Source organism: Pavona decussata, unplaced genomic scaffold, assembly GCF_977016875.1.
Source record: "Pavona decussata unplaced genomic scaffold, jaPavDecu1.1 SCAFFOLD_98, whole genome shotgun sequence".
NCBI lineage: Eukaryota > Metazoa > Cnidaria > Anthozoa > Scleractinia > Agariciidae > Pavona > Pavona decussata.
In genome coordinates this window covers 3,074,514-3,093,386 of record NW_028145514.1, presented here as the reverse complement: position 1 = coordinate 3,093,386, position 18,873 = coordinate 3,074,514, and the positions used below count along the sequence as shown (strand labels likewise).

Genomic DNA, 18,873 nt, shown 5'->3' with positions numbered 1-18,873 from the left:
AGCACTTACAAGAACAACAAAGAAAGCTCCTTAGATAGGATGTTTTGCTCAGCAAAGGTGGCCATAAATTGCATGAGATGCAAATGTGAGTGAACAGTGCCAGGTTTCTTGTGCAGGAGGCAAATTAAAATAAATTTTATGGTTAAAACATACAGCTGAAACGAAAAACTAAGTTAAACTATTTTTCTTTGTGGCTGATAAATTATAGATGTTGAATGTTTTACAGTTCTCCCAGTGGTCCACCATTTGAATTTTTGTGCTTCTGAAATAAAATGCAAGGAGCTTATGCCCTAGTTTTATAGTGTGCCTTTGTGTTTAATTATAGACTGCTCAATATTTTAAAAGAATGCCTGAATACCAGTAGCACTGCTTGGCATTTATTGGCAAAAGAAAATTGAAGCTTTTGACTATCATTTATGATTTTGCTGTGTCCCTGGCTGGCGTGTTCTAGCCTACATTATTTTATTATACATGTAGGCTTGTACAAAACATAAGTTGTCTTTTTCTGCATTTTTCAGTTAGGTATTCAAACCATTTCTAGGGCCCTGTAGCCTCATTTCATTAATAATTTTATTATTCACCATTCAAACAAGTCAGTCTGCTGTGATTGAAAAATTACATGTATGAGCAAACTTATCTCAAACTTAACTTCAACTGGATGTTGCCACATGTAGCAAAGACATGAAACGGTGATATGTTGCAAGAACAGTTTCCTTACAGGTGCATGTGAGACATCCCCAATTTTTAGAGAAGGGTCTGTTGCAGGGACAAAATTTTGTCACTGCTACAAGCTCCATGAATTTCAGCTGGTTTGAATTTGTGTATCAGGAAGTGGAACAAAGTGCCCCAAATTTTTAATGTTGCATTGTGTGCACTGCTGAACCCCCCCCCCCCCCCTCCCGATCCCAAATTCAACCAATTCATTACCCCTGAAGCAATTACGCATTTTTCCCCTGCAACATGCTTCCAATGCAATGCACACAAAGGGGCCTGTCCCCAGTTTATGTCCTTGCTACATTTTCCCTTGTGTTTCCCAACATGTAACAGTGAATTTCACCTGTTACAGGTTCTTATTGAAACCCAGTGTATATGTTGTGGTTTAAAATTTTTCAAAACAGTTTTTGTTGCCCTTTGTCTCAGATCATGGTAATGAATACTAGACAAAGGAAAATAATAATTAAACTGGTTTGGAAAATTTTTTAACCAGTTTTTTGTTGCCCTTTATCTCAGGTCATGGTAATGAATACTAGACAAAGGAAAATAATAATTAAGCTGGTTTGAAAAATTTTAAACCAAACAAATTTTGAACCACAGCTTATACAACGGTTCAGAGTAGTACAGGTCTATAACTTCCATCCATATATGAAAAAACTGTTTTTAACTGCTTAGCACGATAATAATATGTGATTTCTCCCTTACCTCCCACTCCATATCCTAAAAATTGCTAACTTTTAAATTTTCCTCATTTTCTCACAGGATGGTAACTTTATCACTGGCTGTTGGGATTTATCATGGCTTGCATCATGTCCACCATGTTGATGAACAGGATAAACATGTTTGTGAACAGACGTTAGACTATTTTATGGGTGGTTATATAGCAATTCTTTTTGCAACAAATATCATGGAACTATCAATTGCATGGATGAGTGGAAAAGGTTCCATCACGGATACTGAACCTCGAAATCTCATTCCACAGTTGTTGTATGTCCGTCTTGTCCTTTCTGTTATTGAGCTGCTATGGTTGTCTGTAGGCATTAAATGGATATTTCTTGATGCTACAGTATGCCAATTAACTTCAGAGATTTATATCGCAAGAGCAATTGTGGTATTTAATTGGCTGTTTCTGTTTTCAGTCCTTATTATTGTGTATTGTACATTTGATTCTGCTGGGAGGCATTGGGTTCGTTTCCAAGATGCACGGCTCACAGGAGATAGTGTAGACACATCTACAGGGTTCAGTATGTACATAACTCGCAAGTACGAGGAGCGTTGGGAAGGATGCTTTAAGAAATTTTTCTGCTGTTCAGGAGTTGGACAGGGAGATGAAAATGTTTTTACATTTATTGGAAGGTGGGATGTTATTTTGTTATACACCTTACATGTAACAGGTACCTGTTCCTTAATTGAATGTCAATTACCACTCTCTCATGTACATGTACAGTTAAGTACAGTGTAATTGCCAAAGAAGATTTTGAGGCAGCCTGCCAGTTACATACTGCGTAAGCTTCTGACAGTAACAACCCAGGCTTTAACATACTTTACACATGAAAGTTTGGATTTTAAGTGCCTTTTGCTGTATTGTTATTTTTGGAGGCTTGCACAGTGTACATGTACTTACATGAGCCAATCTATCCATATAAAATCAATCCAAATGTGAAGACATACATGTAGGTGTACAATTTTAACTATAAAATTATCAACAAGTTTTTTTTCCTAATTACTACAGTCAAACCCTGTTATTACGGACACCGCTGGGACCATAAAAAGTGTCCATATTATGGAGTGTCGTTACTAACCGGGTTAATTTTAAGGAAAATGTGTCAGGAGTATAACCAAGAAAACTGTCCGTAATAGGTGTCCGTATTAAGCGGGTGTCTGTAAAGCAGGGTTCCTCAGTAATTGGTTATGTTTAGGCCCCATAAGCCTTGTCAAAAGGAGGTGGCTTAAAATTCAAAGTAGTCAGTTTTTTTTAGCTGGCTGCTAGCACTTAATAAGAACCCTGCTACACTTGCCAAGATGATCATAATTTGGCTACTTATGATGACTCCTCGGTTCAAACCATTCATGATGCTGTGTAACTGTCTCGTAGAGAACGATCTATAAGTACTAGCAGAGTTGTAACGTAGGTGTTTCTGTTTCCCACAATGCCAGTTATGGCTGAATATTCTTGATGAGACCTTGGTGTTGTGGGTGATGTTGGTTGTCATTAGTTCATTTTAGTCACAAAGTTGCAAATTTGTTATTGGTGTGAAGCCAATGCAATGTGTGGCTCAAAACTTGATGACAGCCAAGTAGTTACCGAGCCCAGCAAATTGTATGAGGAGGCCTTTAAATGCTGATAAGCTTTATAATTCCTATTAGGTTTCCTTGCAACTTTTACATTTAATCTAATGCACTTTAATGTACCTTTGTTTACTATGTATATCAGTTTGGCAAATAAGCATTTTTAACATGAGCCCCTGGCTCAGGAGACTGGGTGGCCACTCCCAACGTTTTGATGTTAAATAAAGTTATACCTTATATGTATACCTTATAAGTAAATAAAATAATAAATAAATAAACAAATAAATAAATAAATAAATAAATAAATAAATAAATAAATGGGTAGAATCACAATCACAGGACAAAGAAACTATGACAATCTTTGATTCAATCAATTCCCCTGACAAGTTAGTATAATTTGGTATTTCACTTGACTTCAGGACTCTAGCAGAATATTTTCAAGATATGGATGTTGTACCATCTGACTTTGCCGCTGGACTTGTTTTGCTAAGAAAACAACAGAAACGTCAGGAAAATCTTGCTTTGATGAGGGCAATTGAAGAACAGCAAGTCCTTGATTCTCAGGTTTGTTAACATATCGCTCTAGTCAGAATACAGGTAGCGAGCATTTCCCTCGGGGTACTCATGACTAACTATCACGATAAAGTTCCTACCACAGAATATCTGGACAAGTAGCACACAATAATTATAAGGAATGGGAATGGAGGATATTCTGGACACTTCATGTATACAGGATGTTTGTCCCATGAACCTAGTTTAATGGCCTTAGCTCCCACGAGTCTCCTGTAGCTCAGTGGTAGAGCATCCGAACTAGTAATCAGAAGGTCTTAGGTTCGACTCCTGATAGGAGCACTTGGATTTTCTTTTTCCAAGTAAACCTGTTTCACTGTCTGAAAAATAATACATCACTCAATAATAACAAATAACAAACACTTAGGTAAGAAAATAATTAAATAATAATAATTATAATAGTATAAATTATTGTTTTTAAATATCAATTTTTCCCAGCAAGGTGTTAAGAAATCTTCATTACGCTTTCAAAGGACTAACAGTGCAAAGACACTAAACCTTAAAGATAAGGTGAGTATGTCACGAACAGGTTTAGTTTATGATAATTATTAAAAATGGATCTGTAACCAGGTGGATTCGTGATACAGGCTGTTGTTTATTTATTTTATTTATTTATTTATTTATTATTATTTTTTTTACAGGAGCATCTGATTTAGTTTAAATGTTTCTCTGGTTAAAAGTATATACATGTAAACATATACAAAATCAAATGTTCTAAAAACCCAATGTTTCGGCCAAAACTTCAGCCTTCAGCAGGGGAAAGTGATAAGAATTTACAAATAATGCGAACATATAAAAAAGGGAAAATGCAAATTTTTTGAACTTATTAAGTTTTGTCCTTAAGCGTGATATTTAAATATTCATGTGGTGCATGCCATCATCCCAATAGACCATTTCCGAGTTACTTTGAACCTCATTATGAAAGCGAGGCTAAGTGCAAAGTTTTTGTTATGAAAATTAGTTTTCATTGATATGCAAACAAAACTAATTTTCATATGAAAAGTTTTGCACTTAGCCTCTCTTTCATAGAGAGTTTCTCAGTAACTCGGAAATGGCCAATTGATTGGATTCTTGCAGCAGATATTAATTTCCCATGCCTCTAGTTACTTGTTGTCAGCAGCAGCATCATCTTCATTTTTTATTGCTATTGGTAGTACATGTAGCATATCAACATCTTCATTCATCGCCCTAGTTTTGCCATAACTTTATTCCTCATCGTCATTATGAACATCGCATTCATTCATTGTCAATATTATTATCATCCTCATCATTATCATCATCAGGCCATTCCTTCTTTCCAGTTTTAAGGGATCATTGAGTAGCCTGCGAACGCAGACGTATTTCGGGCTGTTGAGATTCTCTCTGCCGAAAAATAATGTCTGCATGCCCGAGCTGCAAAACAATTTCCATGACATAGAAAATCTAAGCCAATCACCGTTTAGCTCATAAAATCGCAGAACCACCACACGAGATTCGTGCGCAGTGTACACGTTAACTCGTGGAAAAACAACGGTGGGCAGTATGGGAGACGCTTTCAGCAAAGTTTACGAGGTTTTCGGTATTGAAATGTTAAATAAGCACCAGGAGGATTCAATCAAGTATGTTGTAGAAAATGAAAAGGATATTTTTGTCAATTTGCCGACGGGGTTTAGCAAGTTATTGATTTATCAAGCATTGCTCATAATGTTTTCGTTTGTGCAATCCACTTGTGAGAAATCATATATATTGTGGTCGGTGTGCAATTTTGTATGCTAGTTCTGTGGCATTTGTTTAGGTTTATCGGCTCGGATTAACTGCAAGATTTCAGGCAGCGTTTAGTAAATGTTATTTGTGAAGACATATACAGGATCCGTGATTTCGTTACTCGTGAGTTCATGCTTGTGTATCTCCATTGTTTTGTGGCTTAGCGCACATCTGGCGATAACAAATGTTGACGGGCCGGCCCGGCTCCATGTACGACTCCTGCAGTTCAATTGATAGTAAAGCATTTATAGCTTAGCTCTGCCCAGCTCCACGTGTGAATCCTGCAGTTCGTAAATAAATTGATAATAAAGCATTCATAGCTTTGCTTAATGATGTTTATCTTGATCAAGAAGGGAAATACTCAAATAAACGGAATGGAGGTTTTCTTACTGACAATTCTTAGCCATTGGGATCAGTTTTTGAAATGCCATTGTGTATGCTAGCTCTGTGGCGTTTGTTCGTCATGTGGACCACTCGAGTGTCATTCTATCACGTAATCTGATTGGCCAATGAGAAAACAAGAGCTTCTACGTCAGGGAAATCGTTTTGCGGGTCAGGTACACAGACGTTATTTTTTGGCGGAGAGAATCTCGACAGCCGGAAGTGCGTCTGCTTTTGCAGGCTAATCATTGAGTGACAGGTCCTTTTTGTACTTTAAGGTGGCACTGGGAGATTAAGTAGCTGTTCATAAACAGAAAACCTCTCCTTATTCTTCCTCTCATTTCAAATTCTAAGTAGCTGGCTATTATATGTACATGTAGGTGCCACAAGTGATAGCTGGCTGCTAATGACAGCCCTGATTTGTTTTAAACCTGTCTTAAATGTACCTACCTTTTTATTAAAATATACAGGGAACAGTGCTATTGAGATATTCTTCTAGATCCATTACTTCCAACAAACCACAAAAAAACTTGTAAAAATGTAAAATGTAAACCTGTAAAAATGTAAATTTAAAATAATTTTAAAATGTAATGCACAGTCCCAATCAAGTTGACAAGCTGTAATTTTACTAGGTTTATTCTTATGTAATGTAATTACGCAATTCTCTTCATGCACAACGTTTTTATAATAAAATACTCTTATTTTTTCTTATTATACCACAAATTTGTACCTTTTTTAATTTCTATTTTCAGAATGAATTGCTTCTATTCAAGGATGTAGTGTACTACATGAACTATGCATTATCTGCTTATGGTTGGCCAATCTACATGAAGAGCAACATCGCTTGTGGATGTTGTAAGCTTTTGAGGAATGTGAGGTAAATCATAACTGTAGTCTAATACTCAAGAAAAAACTGCATGTTCTTTTAGGTTTATTCTGGAATATGAGCTTGGAATAGATGTTAATCATGTTCTTTTGAGACATATTTTGATTTCAGAATATCACAATTTAGCATTCAGGTCATTCTGATAGCAGAGGTGATTGCTTGGATTTCTCTTATTGATTGATAGCCATTTTTCAATTGAAATATCTGTACATGTTTTCCATAGGGTTACACTGTACATTTATTTCTTTACGGAGTAGAGAGTGTTTACTCTGGGTTTCTATACCAGTGGGAAAACTTGGAATCTCTAGTGTTAACAGCTATTGCAAGCTTTTCAAAGCGTTACCTGAGTGTATAATATCTGTGGCAATGTAGAAAGATAGATTGAAAATGATTTTTTTTAATTCCTGTTACTCAGCAGTGAACCATGCAAACATGATAGACTTTCGGTTATTTGAGGTTGGATTCTGGTCATTGGTGCTATTCAAGTGTTTGTTCTCCAGAGATATGGAATCCAATTTTATTATTTTTAAGCAATCTTTGGTTAAATGTTTGCTTTTATGTGTACTCTAAATTTTTGCAGATGCTGCTATGCTTGTAGACCTCCAGACCGTAGATCATACAAATTTGTTGATGTAGAAAGTGACAACTGCTGCCGCTGTAATTACTCCGCACTTAAGAGGATTTCAGATATTCACAACAGAGATACCATTTATGTCAGTTATCATAACAAAGTAAGTTACATTGCGAGTTAGTTTTGTTCAGTTACCAAAATAATGGCAACAGAAAACCATTGTGGCACATAATTTATATTTATTATAATCACTACCGATTGATGATGTTTCACCTTAAGAAGAAACCCTTACACTGTATGTTCAGGCCAACATATTTTCTGATTAAGCCAACAAAGAAATCAAAATATAAGTAGTATGGATAGCCAATATTGTGCACAAAGGGTTAAGAACTGGTTCATCCTTAGTGTGTGTCTGTGGATTTATGGCACACATGGGAAATTTGGAGAACATGAGAGAAGAGTAAGACTTGCTTGAGGTGATAGCTGAGAGCAACTCTAACTCTAGCTTCTCTAAAGGTGCTCTCCAAACTTCATAACTGTACATAGCTCTCCAGACCTCAGAACAAAAACGTTTCAAAATTGTTCAGTTTTTTGTGCACCAGAGATTTTGTGTGCTAAATATTGGTATGTATTTTTTTGTGGGAATTTCAGCACACCAAACTGACTGTACAAAAACAGTGGTCCCTGTTGCAATGTAAATGAAATTCTTAGAAATTAATAGCCTTGACACAAGAATTTAAAACAGCATTTAACACACAAAATCCACACATCCATGTAAAACCTGGGTATGTTTGGATTGTTTTTTGGATTTTTTGGCCAAAAAAATGCGCCTCTCATGGGGATGGCCTCAATTAAAATTTTATTTAGCTTAACCAGACTTGTCAGGGGCACTACACGTACAACAGCTTATTGTAGTCCCTTTCACTGCATCCCCTCTGCATCTTATACCACTCACTGGTGGCTGTGTCCCTGACCCTTCTCAAACAGTGAGTGGGTTCTTTTACGTTCCCTAGTAATTTAAATAATTATGAGGAGGTGTAGGAAACAGCTTAATATCACCACCTACATGTAATAGCGCAATAATCTCAACCGAGACAATGTTTTATGAACTGTTTTTTGCATGTGTTCCTTCAGTTGTTTCAGACGCCTTTCTTTGTGTGTATGGATCATCACAAGAGAGCAGTTGTGGTGACTATCAGAGGAACATTATCTCTTCAGGTAAAATATCACATAGATATTGCCTTGGATATTCGCTGTAATGATTTATTATATTATTATGTCAATCAGCTACATTACTTTTTATTCCTGTTTCCAGGACATCCTTACAGATTTTTCAGTTGAAGCAGAGAAAATACCGCTGGATGGTGGGGATGCTGACTGGTTTGGACATAAAGTGTGTGAAACTTCCGAAGCTTGTGGTACTTAATTTGGAAAATGTACAGTGTGCATGTACACTCTGGTTTTTTTTTTTATAAGAACGTCTAATTTTGGAGCTGAGGCTGAACGTTCTTATATTTTTTTGCGATTTGAGGCTGAAAACGTTCTTAAGATGTTCTTAAATTACATGGTATACACTACATGTATTGCAGTAAACAGCAATGCAGACGTGACCAGGAAACCTATCAAAGTCTGCGATATGTTATCAAGAACTGCTGATTATGACAAACCGAGATGTGTGTCACCATTGTTAATGTTATACAAAACATGCCTTTCAGTATTTTGGTTAATTTACATTTGTTACCTTGATTTTATATACAGATTAGCAAAATAAAAACGTTCTTAATCGACTCTCAGCCTGAAGAATGTTCTTAATATGTTCTTAAAATTTTGGTTAATCTCAGCCTCGACGTTCTTATAAAAAAGGTTCTTATAAAAAAAAACAGAGTGTATGCACAGATCAGCAATGGAGAGTGAACCATGATGAGCTTTAGAACAGCTGGAAGAATGCATGGACTTTTGAAATTACAAATGCTAACAGCTCAATGTTTTTCTAGTGAATCTACCAGGTTTCAGCTTTCAGATCATACATCCTTAAGGCCCCAGTACATCAACATGTATGCCTTCCACACTGTTCTCTAAATTATATTAATATGATATTTGAAAAAAGTCTTTAAAAATAGTTCCCAGTTTGTTGTGTATATCCTGACCCCTTTCTTTTCAATAATAATCCTGCTGTATTAATAATTTGCTGTATCTTTTACTTCTGCCTATTCTAGGGAATGATTAAAGCTGCTTTATATATTAAGAAGAAGTTGGAGAGTGGAATTCTTACTAAAGCCTTTCACTCAGAGCCGGTAAGATTCAGTGCAGTTAACAAGTACATATAATAAAAATATTGTACTACTGTATATTCCTTTTCCTAGCATTTTACTGATAAGGGCGTTGCTTTATAACGACGGATAAAGCCAAGTCTTGGTTAACATCAGTTGTAAAAAATATTTACATTATAGTTCATTCATGTAGCTCAGTGATGTGTGTTCTTGTTTTTCTTCCATCCAAAATTTTAACTTTGGCTGCTTACAAGTCAAATAATACTGGAGTAAAATGTTCTTCAACAAAAGAAAAAGACACTTGGTTTAACGTTTAACGTTTAGTTAGCATTTACATGCAATTGAGGCTAGAAACGCTAGTGGAAACATTCATTCTAATGTTGTTGTACTTTGTATTCAGGAGAGACACACAGAATCCTATCGTCTTATCCTTGTTGGTCATTCCCTCGGTGCGGGGACGGCGGCTATACTGGCCATACTTCTCCGTCCATATTATCCTGATCTGTTTTGTTATGCCTTCTCACCGCCTGGTGCCACTCTAAGGTATACCTCAAGTTTTTCTTGATAGAGTTTGTGTGGAGTGTTCTTGTTGAGGTCAACGATCTTGACCTATTATCTCTATTAGCACCTGTCTGCAAGTTAATTTATGACTAGACTGTGTTGGGTTTGAGATTTTACGTTAGCCGAGGTAGTCAGAGTTTATAACATTTTTTTGCTAGTTATGTTGGTTTAACGTGTTGAAGTTCTTTTTGCCATGACACAAACGTAATAAAATGGTGTACAACTTCCAGGCACTCGCTAATGCCCGTTTAAAATTTTCATAGTATGCTGTACTGGAATGTTACTTGCCTAAACCATTTATTACTTTAAAGATTCGATATGCCAAGACATATGAAGATAGGGCTGTTGGTTCTTTTTGGTACATTTATGAACATTTGAGAGTGTAAAAATACCTGGCTCGTGAATTGGAGAAACTAAAACAGCAATAGCAACAATAAACAATTTCATAGTTGTGAGTTTCATCTGTAGCTTCAGTTCAATTCCACTTTCTTATAGGGGCGCTATTAACGACTTTTTCACTGCTGGATGGCACTTGAGATAGGGGGCGCTTATTAAAAAACACTCATTTAAAGGCGCGAGGGCTCTGAATCGAATCATTACCGAGGTTATTTAAAGATTTACCCTAGGTACCATCACTAAATCTTTCTGGCAGTGAAGCGAGAAATTTGTAATATCAAAGCGAGAAATTCAAAAGCTGAGTCCAAATTAAAGGGCACAATTAAGGAGCAAGATAAGAACAACAAGTGTGTATTTGCTAGCCCCTTATAACTGCTCATTTCTTCTCATAATCTAATTCTATGTTTAACGTTTTCAATTTCTCTAAACTTTGTAGGCTTACATTAATTTCTTTTTTTCAGGGGCTTAATTAGATGTTTCAACTCATAATGCTTTTGCTCTTTTTTCAGCCTTCCTGCAGCACAGTATGCCCGTGATTTTGTTTTTTCAGTTGTTGTTGGAAAAGACATGATTCCAAGGTAGGTTTTTCATTTGCATAATTGTTTTCATCATGTTTGTGTATTAACTGGTCTGTCAGTTGTATTTTGACATTTTTTTTAGTAGTTTTAGACTATTGAACAAAACTAAATCTTGCAACTAGAGGCATCAACATGACCAGTTAATAAACTTTCTATACTGTACAGGTTAAGTCTCTACACTCTGGAAGATCTCCGCAATAAGATGATGGCTGTAATTTCATATTCTAACACTCCGAAAGTAAGTTGAGCCTACAGTACTTAAGAAAATCCTTAACTAAACCAAGGGCACGTGAATTTTGTACACGGACGCGTTTTGGATCATTGACCAAATTTAATGGATATGCCTTATTGCACCAGCAATTTGGGTTCCGAAAATCGGTAATTCAAACACCTTGCTGGATTTTAGATGGTATAAAATACAAGCTTTCTCTTTGACGATGCCACATCTTGCATAATTTAGACAATTGTCTAAATTGTGGTATTGCCTGAAACGTTTTCCAGCGACATATACATGAAAAGCTAACACACTTCGTATTGCAACACGGTAGCATTTCTTGTTGACAGCGTTACATTTCTTTTACTACCGAAGTTTTCATTCATTGTTTGCTCCGTGAAAAAATACATGCATAGTGTTAGGTGTATCAAGAACAGAAGATTTCGTTTTCCTCTAAGTACCGCAAAATACGTGTAAGTACACTGTACGTGCACACCCAGTGTAGCTTAGTACACGCGGGTTATTCGTGTATCGCCCGCGCGTCAAGACGGCATTTTACACGTATTTTGCGCGCGTGTGGGTGCTGCTGTCCCTGTACGGATCAAAGTTTTACCGTGCAAGTTTTGTACCAGTACGATGTGAATGGAGTTTTTTTTGTTGGCGTTTATTTCTCAAACATTTGGAGTGCAAAATTCGATTTTTTGGAGACTTCATTAAGAAAGATGATGAGACTATTTTGGTGGCAAACGAAAAGCACTAGCGTGATTTACGTAATGTTTAAAAAACGAGCAGGAGTGTTTTATCGGGTTTAAAAGCACGAGGCGCAGCCGAGTGGTTTTAGATCCCATAAAACACGTGCTGCGAGCTTTTTGAACGGCTTCAAAAACATTCCTGGAAAAGCGTGTGTCAATAGAGTTCATAACAATTATGCTTTTGTGAACGTTGGAAATTAGCATACGAGAAAAACACCGCATACTAATTACTAGTAATGAGGAGTGTTTTATCAGCTGATAAAACACCGCATACTAATAAGGAGGAGGTTTATCGATATAAAGTCACTGCACGTGATGTATTATCGACCATTTGATAGGTCAATGGGCTTATGAATTATTAACGAATTTTTGAAAGTTATCCAAAACATGTAAAAACGGTGCCATAGTGTTAATACGAGGGGATGTGGTTGACAAAAGTGCATAGTTTATTCTAGCACAGTTTAATTCTTGGAAGTTAAAAGATGAATGTATAACCTTACATGCTGTAATTATTTGTTAGAAATGTGCTTTTTTGACTACGATAATACTTTGCGTTTTATCTCTGGTTGTGTTAGGTTGGGGGAGGGGGACGGGGTTGATTGTTCATTAGATTGATGGGACAGTTGGACATATTCGAGAAGAACAACATTCAACCGTCCAACGAAAATCAATTGGGGCAGTACACCTGTTAAAAAGGACACGATAGCTCATGACCATTGTTAATAGCTACAAAACTATAACTTTTGAACCCTGTTTTTATTGCAGTGGAAGATTCTGCGTGGTTGTGTGTGTCGTTGTGCATTTGTGTGTTGTTTTGGATGCAAATGCGTCAATTGTGATGCACAAGAACGAGATACCGAGGCAGACTGGGATAATTTTCAGTTGCCTAGCAACAAGAATTCCAAGACGCCTGCCTTTTACCCTCCTGGGAAAGTCATTCATGTCGTGAAAACAGTCTCCGTGCCAACGTGAGTTTTCTCTTGTTACGTTTACCAAGTCAGTTAGGGAGTCAGCCGGCCAGTTGGTCATTCAGTCAGTCAGTTGTTCTGCCAGTTTAAAATAGAGAACTTTAGATTCTAGTACGAGTACGAGTACGACTACGAGTTTCTCCAATAAACAAAGAGCGCGCGCGCGTGAACCAGTGTCATTTTGGCGGGAAAATGCGATAGCTGTCGTCATTTTACTACGAGTTTTTGTGAGAACATCGTAGTGGCGAAAACGAGTCCTCGAAACGTAGGTGATCTCGTCTTTTTGGAAGCACGAAAGGACTTCACTATCATCATTCAAACCAACTGCGTCAAGTTCGTCGTTCGTAAAGAGTGAAATGAAACTTGCTGTGATATATCTGTTCTTAGTACTTCGCTAAAAACTCGAAGTAAAATCTCGTAGTCGTACTCGTACTCGTACTAGAATCTAAAGGTCTCTAATGATGTCTTGTTCAGGCGCCGAACCAAATGCATTTCCTCCCGTATGTTGTATTTTGTGATAACCTCTGCCATACCTTGAGATCGATTTTACCGTACTTAAGTGAATCTGTCTTAAAAAGCGCACGGCACCACCGCTAAGGAACTACGTACGTCGTGGTATGGCGCAAGAGAATTACGGCTTCTGAACTGGGCTTTAGTTGCTCAGTCTGTCAGTCGATCTCAGGTTAGAGCGGTCTGTCTGTCTCTCTATTTGTCAGTATGTTAGTCAAACAGTGTTGAAGGACACGTCATAGCTGTTTAGATCATTTAACTACCGTAGAGCTCGAAAGCTCCCGTTACTTTCGGAGTTAGCAGCCCTTTACTGTTACTAAGTTCTGGGGGTCTCCGCTTTCTGTTTGTATGTACGTTAGGGTTGCTAATAAGTGTAACGGGTATGGGCCGATCTGTATAAATAACACGATTTCTTAACTTTAGTTAAAAAGGTTGTCACAAGATGCTTGTGAAAAACATAAAACGTAGATAAATGAATCGATGTTGTTTCTTGGCCGACTACAATATTGACTTTCTTACACGGTCTTGACTGAGAGTCAGGTGATTTTTCAGATCGTTTCTTTCGGAGAGTCGTTACTTTTTGGTGGGCCTCAACTTTCTGGGGCATGGTAATGTCATAGTAGGCTAGCCAGTTTCCTGTTCGGTTTGTCTGTAGACACTAGTGACATTTTGACATTTAGTAACTTAACCTGTTAAGTTTTAAGTGCATTTATTGTCAGTAGGCTAGACGGATCAGATTTTCTAGGGCGTGTGGTGTGCGTTCCTCAGATAGCCAACCAGACATTAAGTCTATTAGACTGCCGGCCAGTCAGCCCGACGGTCAGTCAACCAACCAGCCAGCCAGTTAGTCAGTCAGTCAGTCAGTCAGTCAGTCAGTCAGTCAGTCAGTCAGTCAGTCAGTCAGTCAGTCAGTCAGTCAGTCAGTCAGTCCGAGTAAGCCATTCCGTCCGCCCACTTTTGATAATATGTTAGTGGCTTAGCTTATTCTGTCGCAGTCGGTCTGTTAGAAATACGCTAATACGTTATTGTGTCTTTCTTTTTGTTGGTCTGTTAGTTGGTTGATTAGTCAAATAGTTTGCCTGTGATTTGCTAGTCTGTCGATTATTCAGTCATTCAATCATTTTGCTAATCAATAAGAATTTTCAGCTGATTTGTTACATGCTAGTTAATTTGGTTGCTTAATCCGTATAACTTGTCACGAGTTTAGTTGGGTCGGAAGTTACTCTAAGTAGTTTATTAACCTGGGCCCAGTTGTTCAAAGCCCGATTAAGCTAATCCTGGGTTAACGTAAACTTTGATTCGGGTATATTAACTAATCCGTAAGGATTAGTACAAAAGATTTTTGGCCCTCAGTTTTGCCTCAAACTGTTCTTTACCATTGGCTAAAAATGAGCCTTTAAAATCATTTTTAATGAGTGAGATGAAAACCTCGGTTAACTTTTAATCGTGGATTAGCGTTAATCGGCTTTCGAGCAACCCGTCCCTGATCCTTAAAAAAGTCATTTTCTTTTTGCAGTCGATGTGGTCGGAAACGGAGAATGTACGAGCCCGTGTGGGCAGACTTGGCAGACTTCCAGAATATTCAGATCTCAAGCCTTATGTGGGAGGACCATATGCCAGACTTTGTACTAGATGCTCTCAATCAGTGCCTCCCCAGCAAGGAGCAAGAGGAGAGTGTCCTTAATGCACCACCCCAACAAAGCCCTAACACTCTGGAGGTCCCTACAGGAGGATTCATGGAATCTAACCACCTTCATGCAGTACACAATCACACAAGTGCGAGATCCTCAAGATCGCTGGATGAAGGTAACGTTGGTTGCTTGATTGAGGGGAAAATTAAAGGGGCTGTGTCATGGAAATGTTTACGTTTTTTGGTTAAAACTGTGCTAAAACTCAAACAAATTGCCAATTCCCGTGCCCCGAGAACACCAAGGGAAAAGTATCAAGTGATTTTCTCAAAGGGAGAACATAACCATAGTCCTAATGACACGATCAATTCCAACCGGAACATCCGCAACCAGAGAAACGTATTTATATGTATAGTTCCAGAAAATTAGTTTGGAAAAATTAACTGGTGATGTTGCAGGTCTTGGAGTCCTTGGAAATCTGTCTATACTTGCATAGTCACTGAAGTTATCCTCGTGTGTCACGCATTCCATTTTTTTTTCTGTCTGGGAATGTTGGAAGTTGAACATTATTTTGGCTTAATTGGAGTCCCGAAAAATCTACACGAATCCTTAAAAATTCTAGGGGAAAAAGTTTTAGAGAATTTTTTTCTGATTTAAGGAAGACACTATGAGTGCCTGTTGTCGTAGGTTAGCAGTTTTCTGATGCTTTTTCTTCCTTCAGCGAAAGTGACCGAAGAAGGAAGAGACGTAGAGCTGGCCTTGGAGCGAGTGACCTCGGCTGACTCTTTAGCTTTAGGTAAGGACTTCTTTGTGTATTGAAATCATTCATGATGCAAGCTCGGATACGGTATCGTCCTTTCTTACAGTTATGTCGTCGGTAAAGGAAAACGTTTAATGAAAATAGTCTTGCTTATTTATACCCCAGACAGTACTAAAAATCGTTGACGTAGTGAATTCATGGAAAAACGTTTCCAAACGAAATCGAATTCTTTTCCAAACAGAGTATTGTTTCATTCCGGTAAACTTTAAACCAAACCTTCACTTATTGTTTTGGTTTTTCCTTCGCGTGTCTGTACAAATGTCGCCTTCTGTTCTGTTATTCTATTTGATTCTCACTACAAAGTTCCTTGTCTTTTTGTTATCGCAACTGTCTAAACACCTTTTTTGCACCACGCTTTTCTTGCCTTTTATTAATCCTTTTTTTTTTCTTTTTCACGCTGCTTTCAAATTCTGTGAATGTGCCTAATACTAATACTAATAAGTTCTTCGAACTTGTAGTGTCATTGCCTTCATCGTTTACTGGTTTACACGTAACGGTTTCATTTGTTAGTAATTCTTACTCGTTCACTTAGATCAAGTTGTGCCCGTCGGCGCCATGTCTTTCTAACTTTTATTTACTTACTTTTATTTTCATATATTTATTTGTTTGTTTGTTTGTCCGGGTTTAAATATAACTTAGACAGCTTCAAGGTCATCTAAAATTTAACAAAAATCACATAACTGCACCATAATCTTAGCTATCGAGATTTTAACTGTTTGTTCTAGGCCTCCATGTTTTCGTTTGTTTGTTTCAATTCTTTCGTTTTGAAGTTTCGTTTGTTAATCCGTTTAACTGAACATACATAACATCTCAGGTTTAAATATAACTTAAACAGTCTGTACGGTGTCTAAAATATATAAACAATCACATGGCTGCACCGTAATCTCAAGCAAGCTATGTAAATGTAAACCGTGTTTTCTGACAATTTAATTCGCGTGTTGTAAAATGTTGTAAACTATAAAAATGTAATATCTTTTTACTCTCTTTTGTACGCTGTTACATTCACCTTTTCGTTGCCTTTGGGGTTTAAAATGAAATGTCTTAAAATGAGGTTAGCAAAAAATAGATCGAGATATTTTGTGCAAAAGCATCACTTAAATGTTTTATTTTGGAAATTTTGAACAAAACATTACAAAATATGGTATACTGGGAAGTTTGATTGGTCATACTTGAGGTGTTCTGTATGAGAATTAGTTCTTGGGTCCTACCCCACCCCACCCCTACTGTTTTTGACGATAGCAAGTCGCGGTATCGTCTCAGAGATCACTTGACTCTAAAACCACATCTGGGCGGTGAAAATAGTGGCGGCCATTTTTTTTTTAGCGAGGTTTGTCCATCTTGTACCTGGGATTGGGAATAAAAGGGTTGCAAATTACAACTGTAAACGTACAAAATTGAATCCTTTTTGTAATCCCAAATGATTTTTGAAATTTTTTCCCTTGAATAAAAGTCTATAAACCGAGCATTACTCTATACATAAACATACTAAAGACAAGTGAACTAAAGTTCATCAGGGTTGGTCAATATAATTGCAATGACGAAGAGAAACATGATAATGTTTATCCCCAAACATCGGTTCACTCACATTTTTTACCGTGCAGTGGCAGAAACCAGATTAAAAGTTTGGGGAAAGAGAAACTGTTTTGAAAAAACAACCTTAAGCAATTGTTTCCACTTCTGTTTGCAGTACCCTCAAACCTCTCTTCGTCTTTCTTTTGTTTTGATACAGACACGTACAAAGTAACATTAACTCAGCGAAGTAAAGGCCTTGTTCATTTTAAAAACTCTTGGACCGGATTAATGCCTATCCCTGTTTTCTGCACCCCCAACTGACTGAACCGCTCTCTTTTACGTTTCCTTTTTCTCTTTATAAACTGTTTTTCGTTTCCTCTTTGACTAAACTTCAGAAGTTGGACTTGACGTTCCTGCTGATATACAAAGCGTCGGGAGCTTTGAAATCAGCGTCACTACAGTTTAGACAAGGTAATGTACATTTCTCAGTCCTTCAGCATGGACCTTACAACGCTCTGTAATTCTGCATGTACTTCACTTTACACAATGCTACACTACACACACCTTCTCGTGGTATTCTCTACAGATTCTTAGTTTTCTTATGTACATACTTGAGTGAACAGTTCCTGTGTTGTGATCCCACGTTCTTTTCGCGCCAAAAAGACGTTTGAGCAACGGGCCGGGAACTTCAATCCCCAGTGATAACATAGGGCCTGAGGTCTATCCATATATCGGCCTTGTTTCCGAATGGTTCTTAGTTTATTCGTAACTATTTGGTTGTGACCAATCAAAATCTTTTGGGTAAAAAAGCCAGGCCCTTTTCCGTTTTCCGTTTTTGGCCCGTTTATAGCTTCGCGTCATAGTTTTTTCAATCTTTACGTCTCGTTGCTCAAACGCTATTTTTCTAAGCTTTATGTCTATATGGGAATAAAATCAAATCTGAATTCTTCCCATTAAGTTATTCTTAATTACGGACAAATCTTCCTTTGACAAGCCTAACTTTCCACAAATCTAGACGTCAATATGTATAAGCTAGTGAACAATTTAATTCAATGAAAAAATAAATGGAAAAAGGTCAATATGTTTGGTAGACTCTTTAATTATTATGCAGGGTTTATTTTTTAATTGTAAAACAAACTAAAGCTAAACTTAGTCAATGATGAACCCTAAGAGTCTATCATAAATGTATCTTTAAATAGCGTCATGTCAGTACAGCATGCCATGTAATTCAATGACTTCAAGTTTGACTTTTGTGTGAGTTGAGAATGAATTGTGTTATGAGAGAACAGGGCTTTTGTCTTTCTCTGTTACCTTCATCTTTTTAGCTCTTTTTAATTTTATGGACTTCTTTCCGCTTCTTTTATTGTATTTCCTCAACATTGTTTGCAAGTCTGGAAAGTTATGATTTTACCGATTAACACTAATCAGTCCTTGGTTAACTGCGAGCAAAACACTGTTTGTTAACCCGTATTAGCGCTAACCTGGCCTCGCTGCCGCTACTTTCCGTGAT

At 37.3% G+C, this 18,873-nt stretch overlaps 1 protein-coding gene and 1 long non-coding RNA gene across 3 annotated transcripts in view; one reads left to right on the top strand and one right to left on the bottom strand.

Moving 5' to 3' along the window:
* LOC146472701 (uncharacterized) overlaps positions 1 to 14,691 on the bottom strand; it is a 296,231-nt gene extending 281,540 nt beyond the window's left edge. The window contains exon 1 of the long non-coding RNA XR_014866566.1: positions 14,645 to 14,691. This is a non-coding gene — a long non-coding RNA (uncharacterized LOC146472701). The remainder of the gene's footprint in view (positions 1 to 14,644) is intronic.
* LOC146472700 (diacylglycerol lipase-beta-like) overlaps positions 1 to 18,873 on the top strand; it is a 28,223-nt gene that overhangs the window by 3,606 nt on the left and 5,744 nt on the right. The window contains exons 1-15 of one of the 2 annotated variants that reach the window (XM_085119424.1): positions 1,589 to 1,701; positions 1,854 to 2,070; positions 3,423 to 3,567; positions 4,012 to 4,083; positions 6,450 to 6,574; positions 7,164 to 7,314; positions 8,289 to 8,372; positions 8,470 to 8,547; positions 9,371 to 9,448; positions 9,825 to 9,967; positions 10,891 to 10,959; positions 11,125 to 11,197; positions 12,691 to 12,893; positions 14,920 to 15,209; positions 15,753 to 15,827. In XM_085119424.1, the coding sequence (XP_084975550.1) occupies positions 1,961 to 2,070; positions 3,423 to 3,567; positions 4,012 to 4,083; positions 6,450 to 6,574; positions 7,164 to 7,314; positions 8,289 to 8,372; positions 8,470 to 8,547; positions 9,371 to 9,448; positions 9,825 to 9,967; positions 10,891 to 10,959; positions 11,125 to 11,197; positions 12,691 to 12,893; positions 14,920 to 15,209; positions 15,753 to 15,827 (1,696 nt within the window). In that variant the 5' untranslated portion in view covers positions 1,589 to 1,701; positions 1,854 to 1,960. Of the gene's footprint in view, positions 1 to 1,476; positions 2,071 to 3,422; positions 3,568 to 4,011; positions 4,084 to 6,449; positions 6,575 to 7,163; positions 7,315 to 8,288; positions 8,373 to 8,469; positions 8,548 to 9,370; positions 9,449 to 9,824; positions 9,968 to 10,890; positions 10,960 to 11,124; positions 11,198 to 12,690; positions 12,894 to 14,919; positions 15,210 to 15,752; positions 15,828 to 18,873 lie in introns of those variants that run through there. The other variant, XM_085119423.1, reaches the window with a different exon arrangement.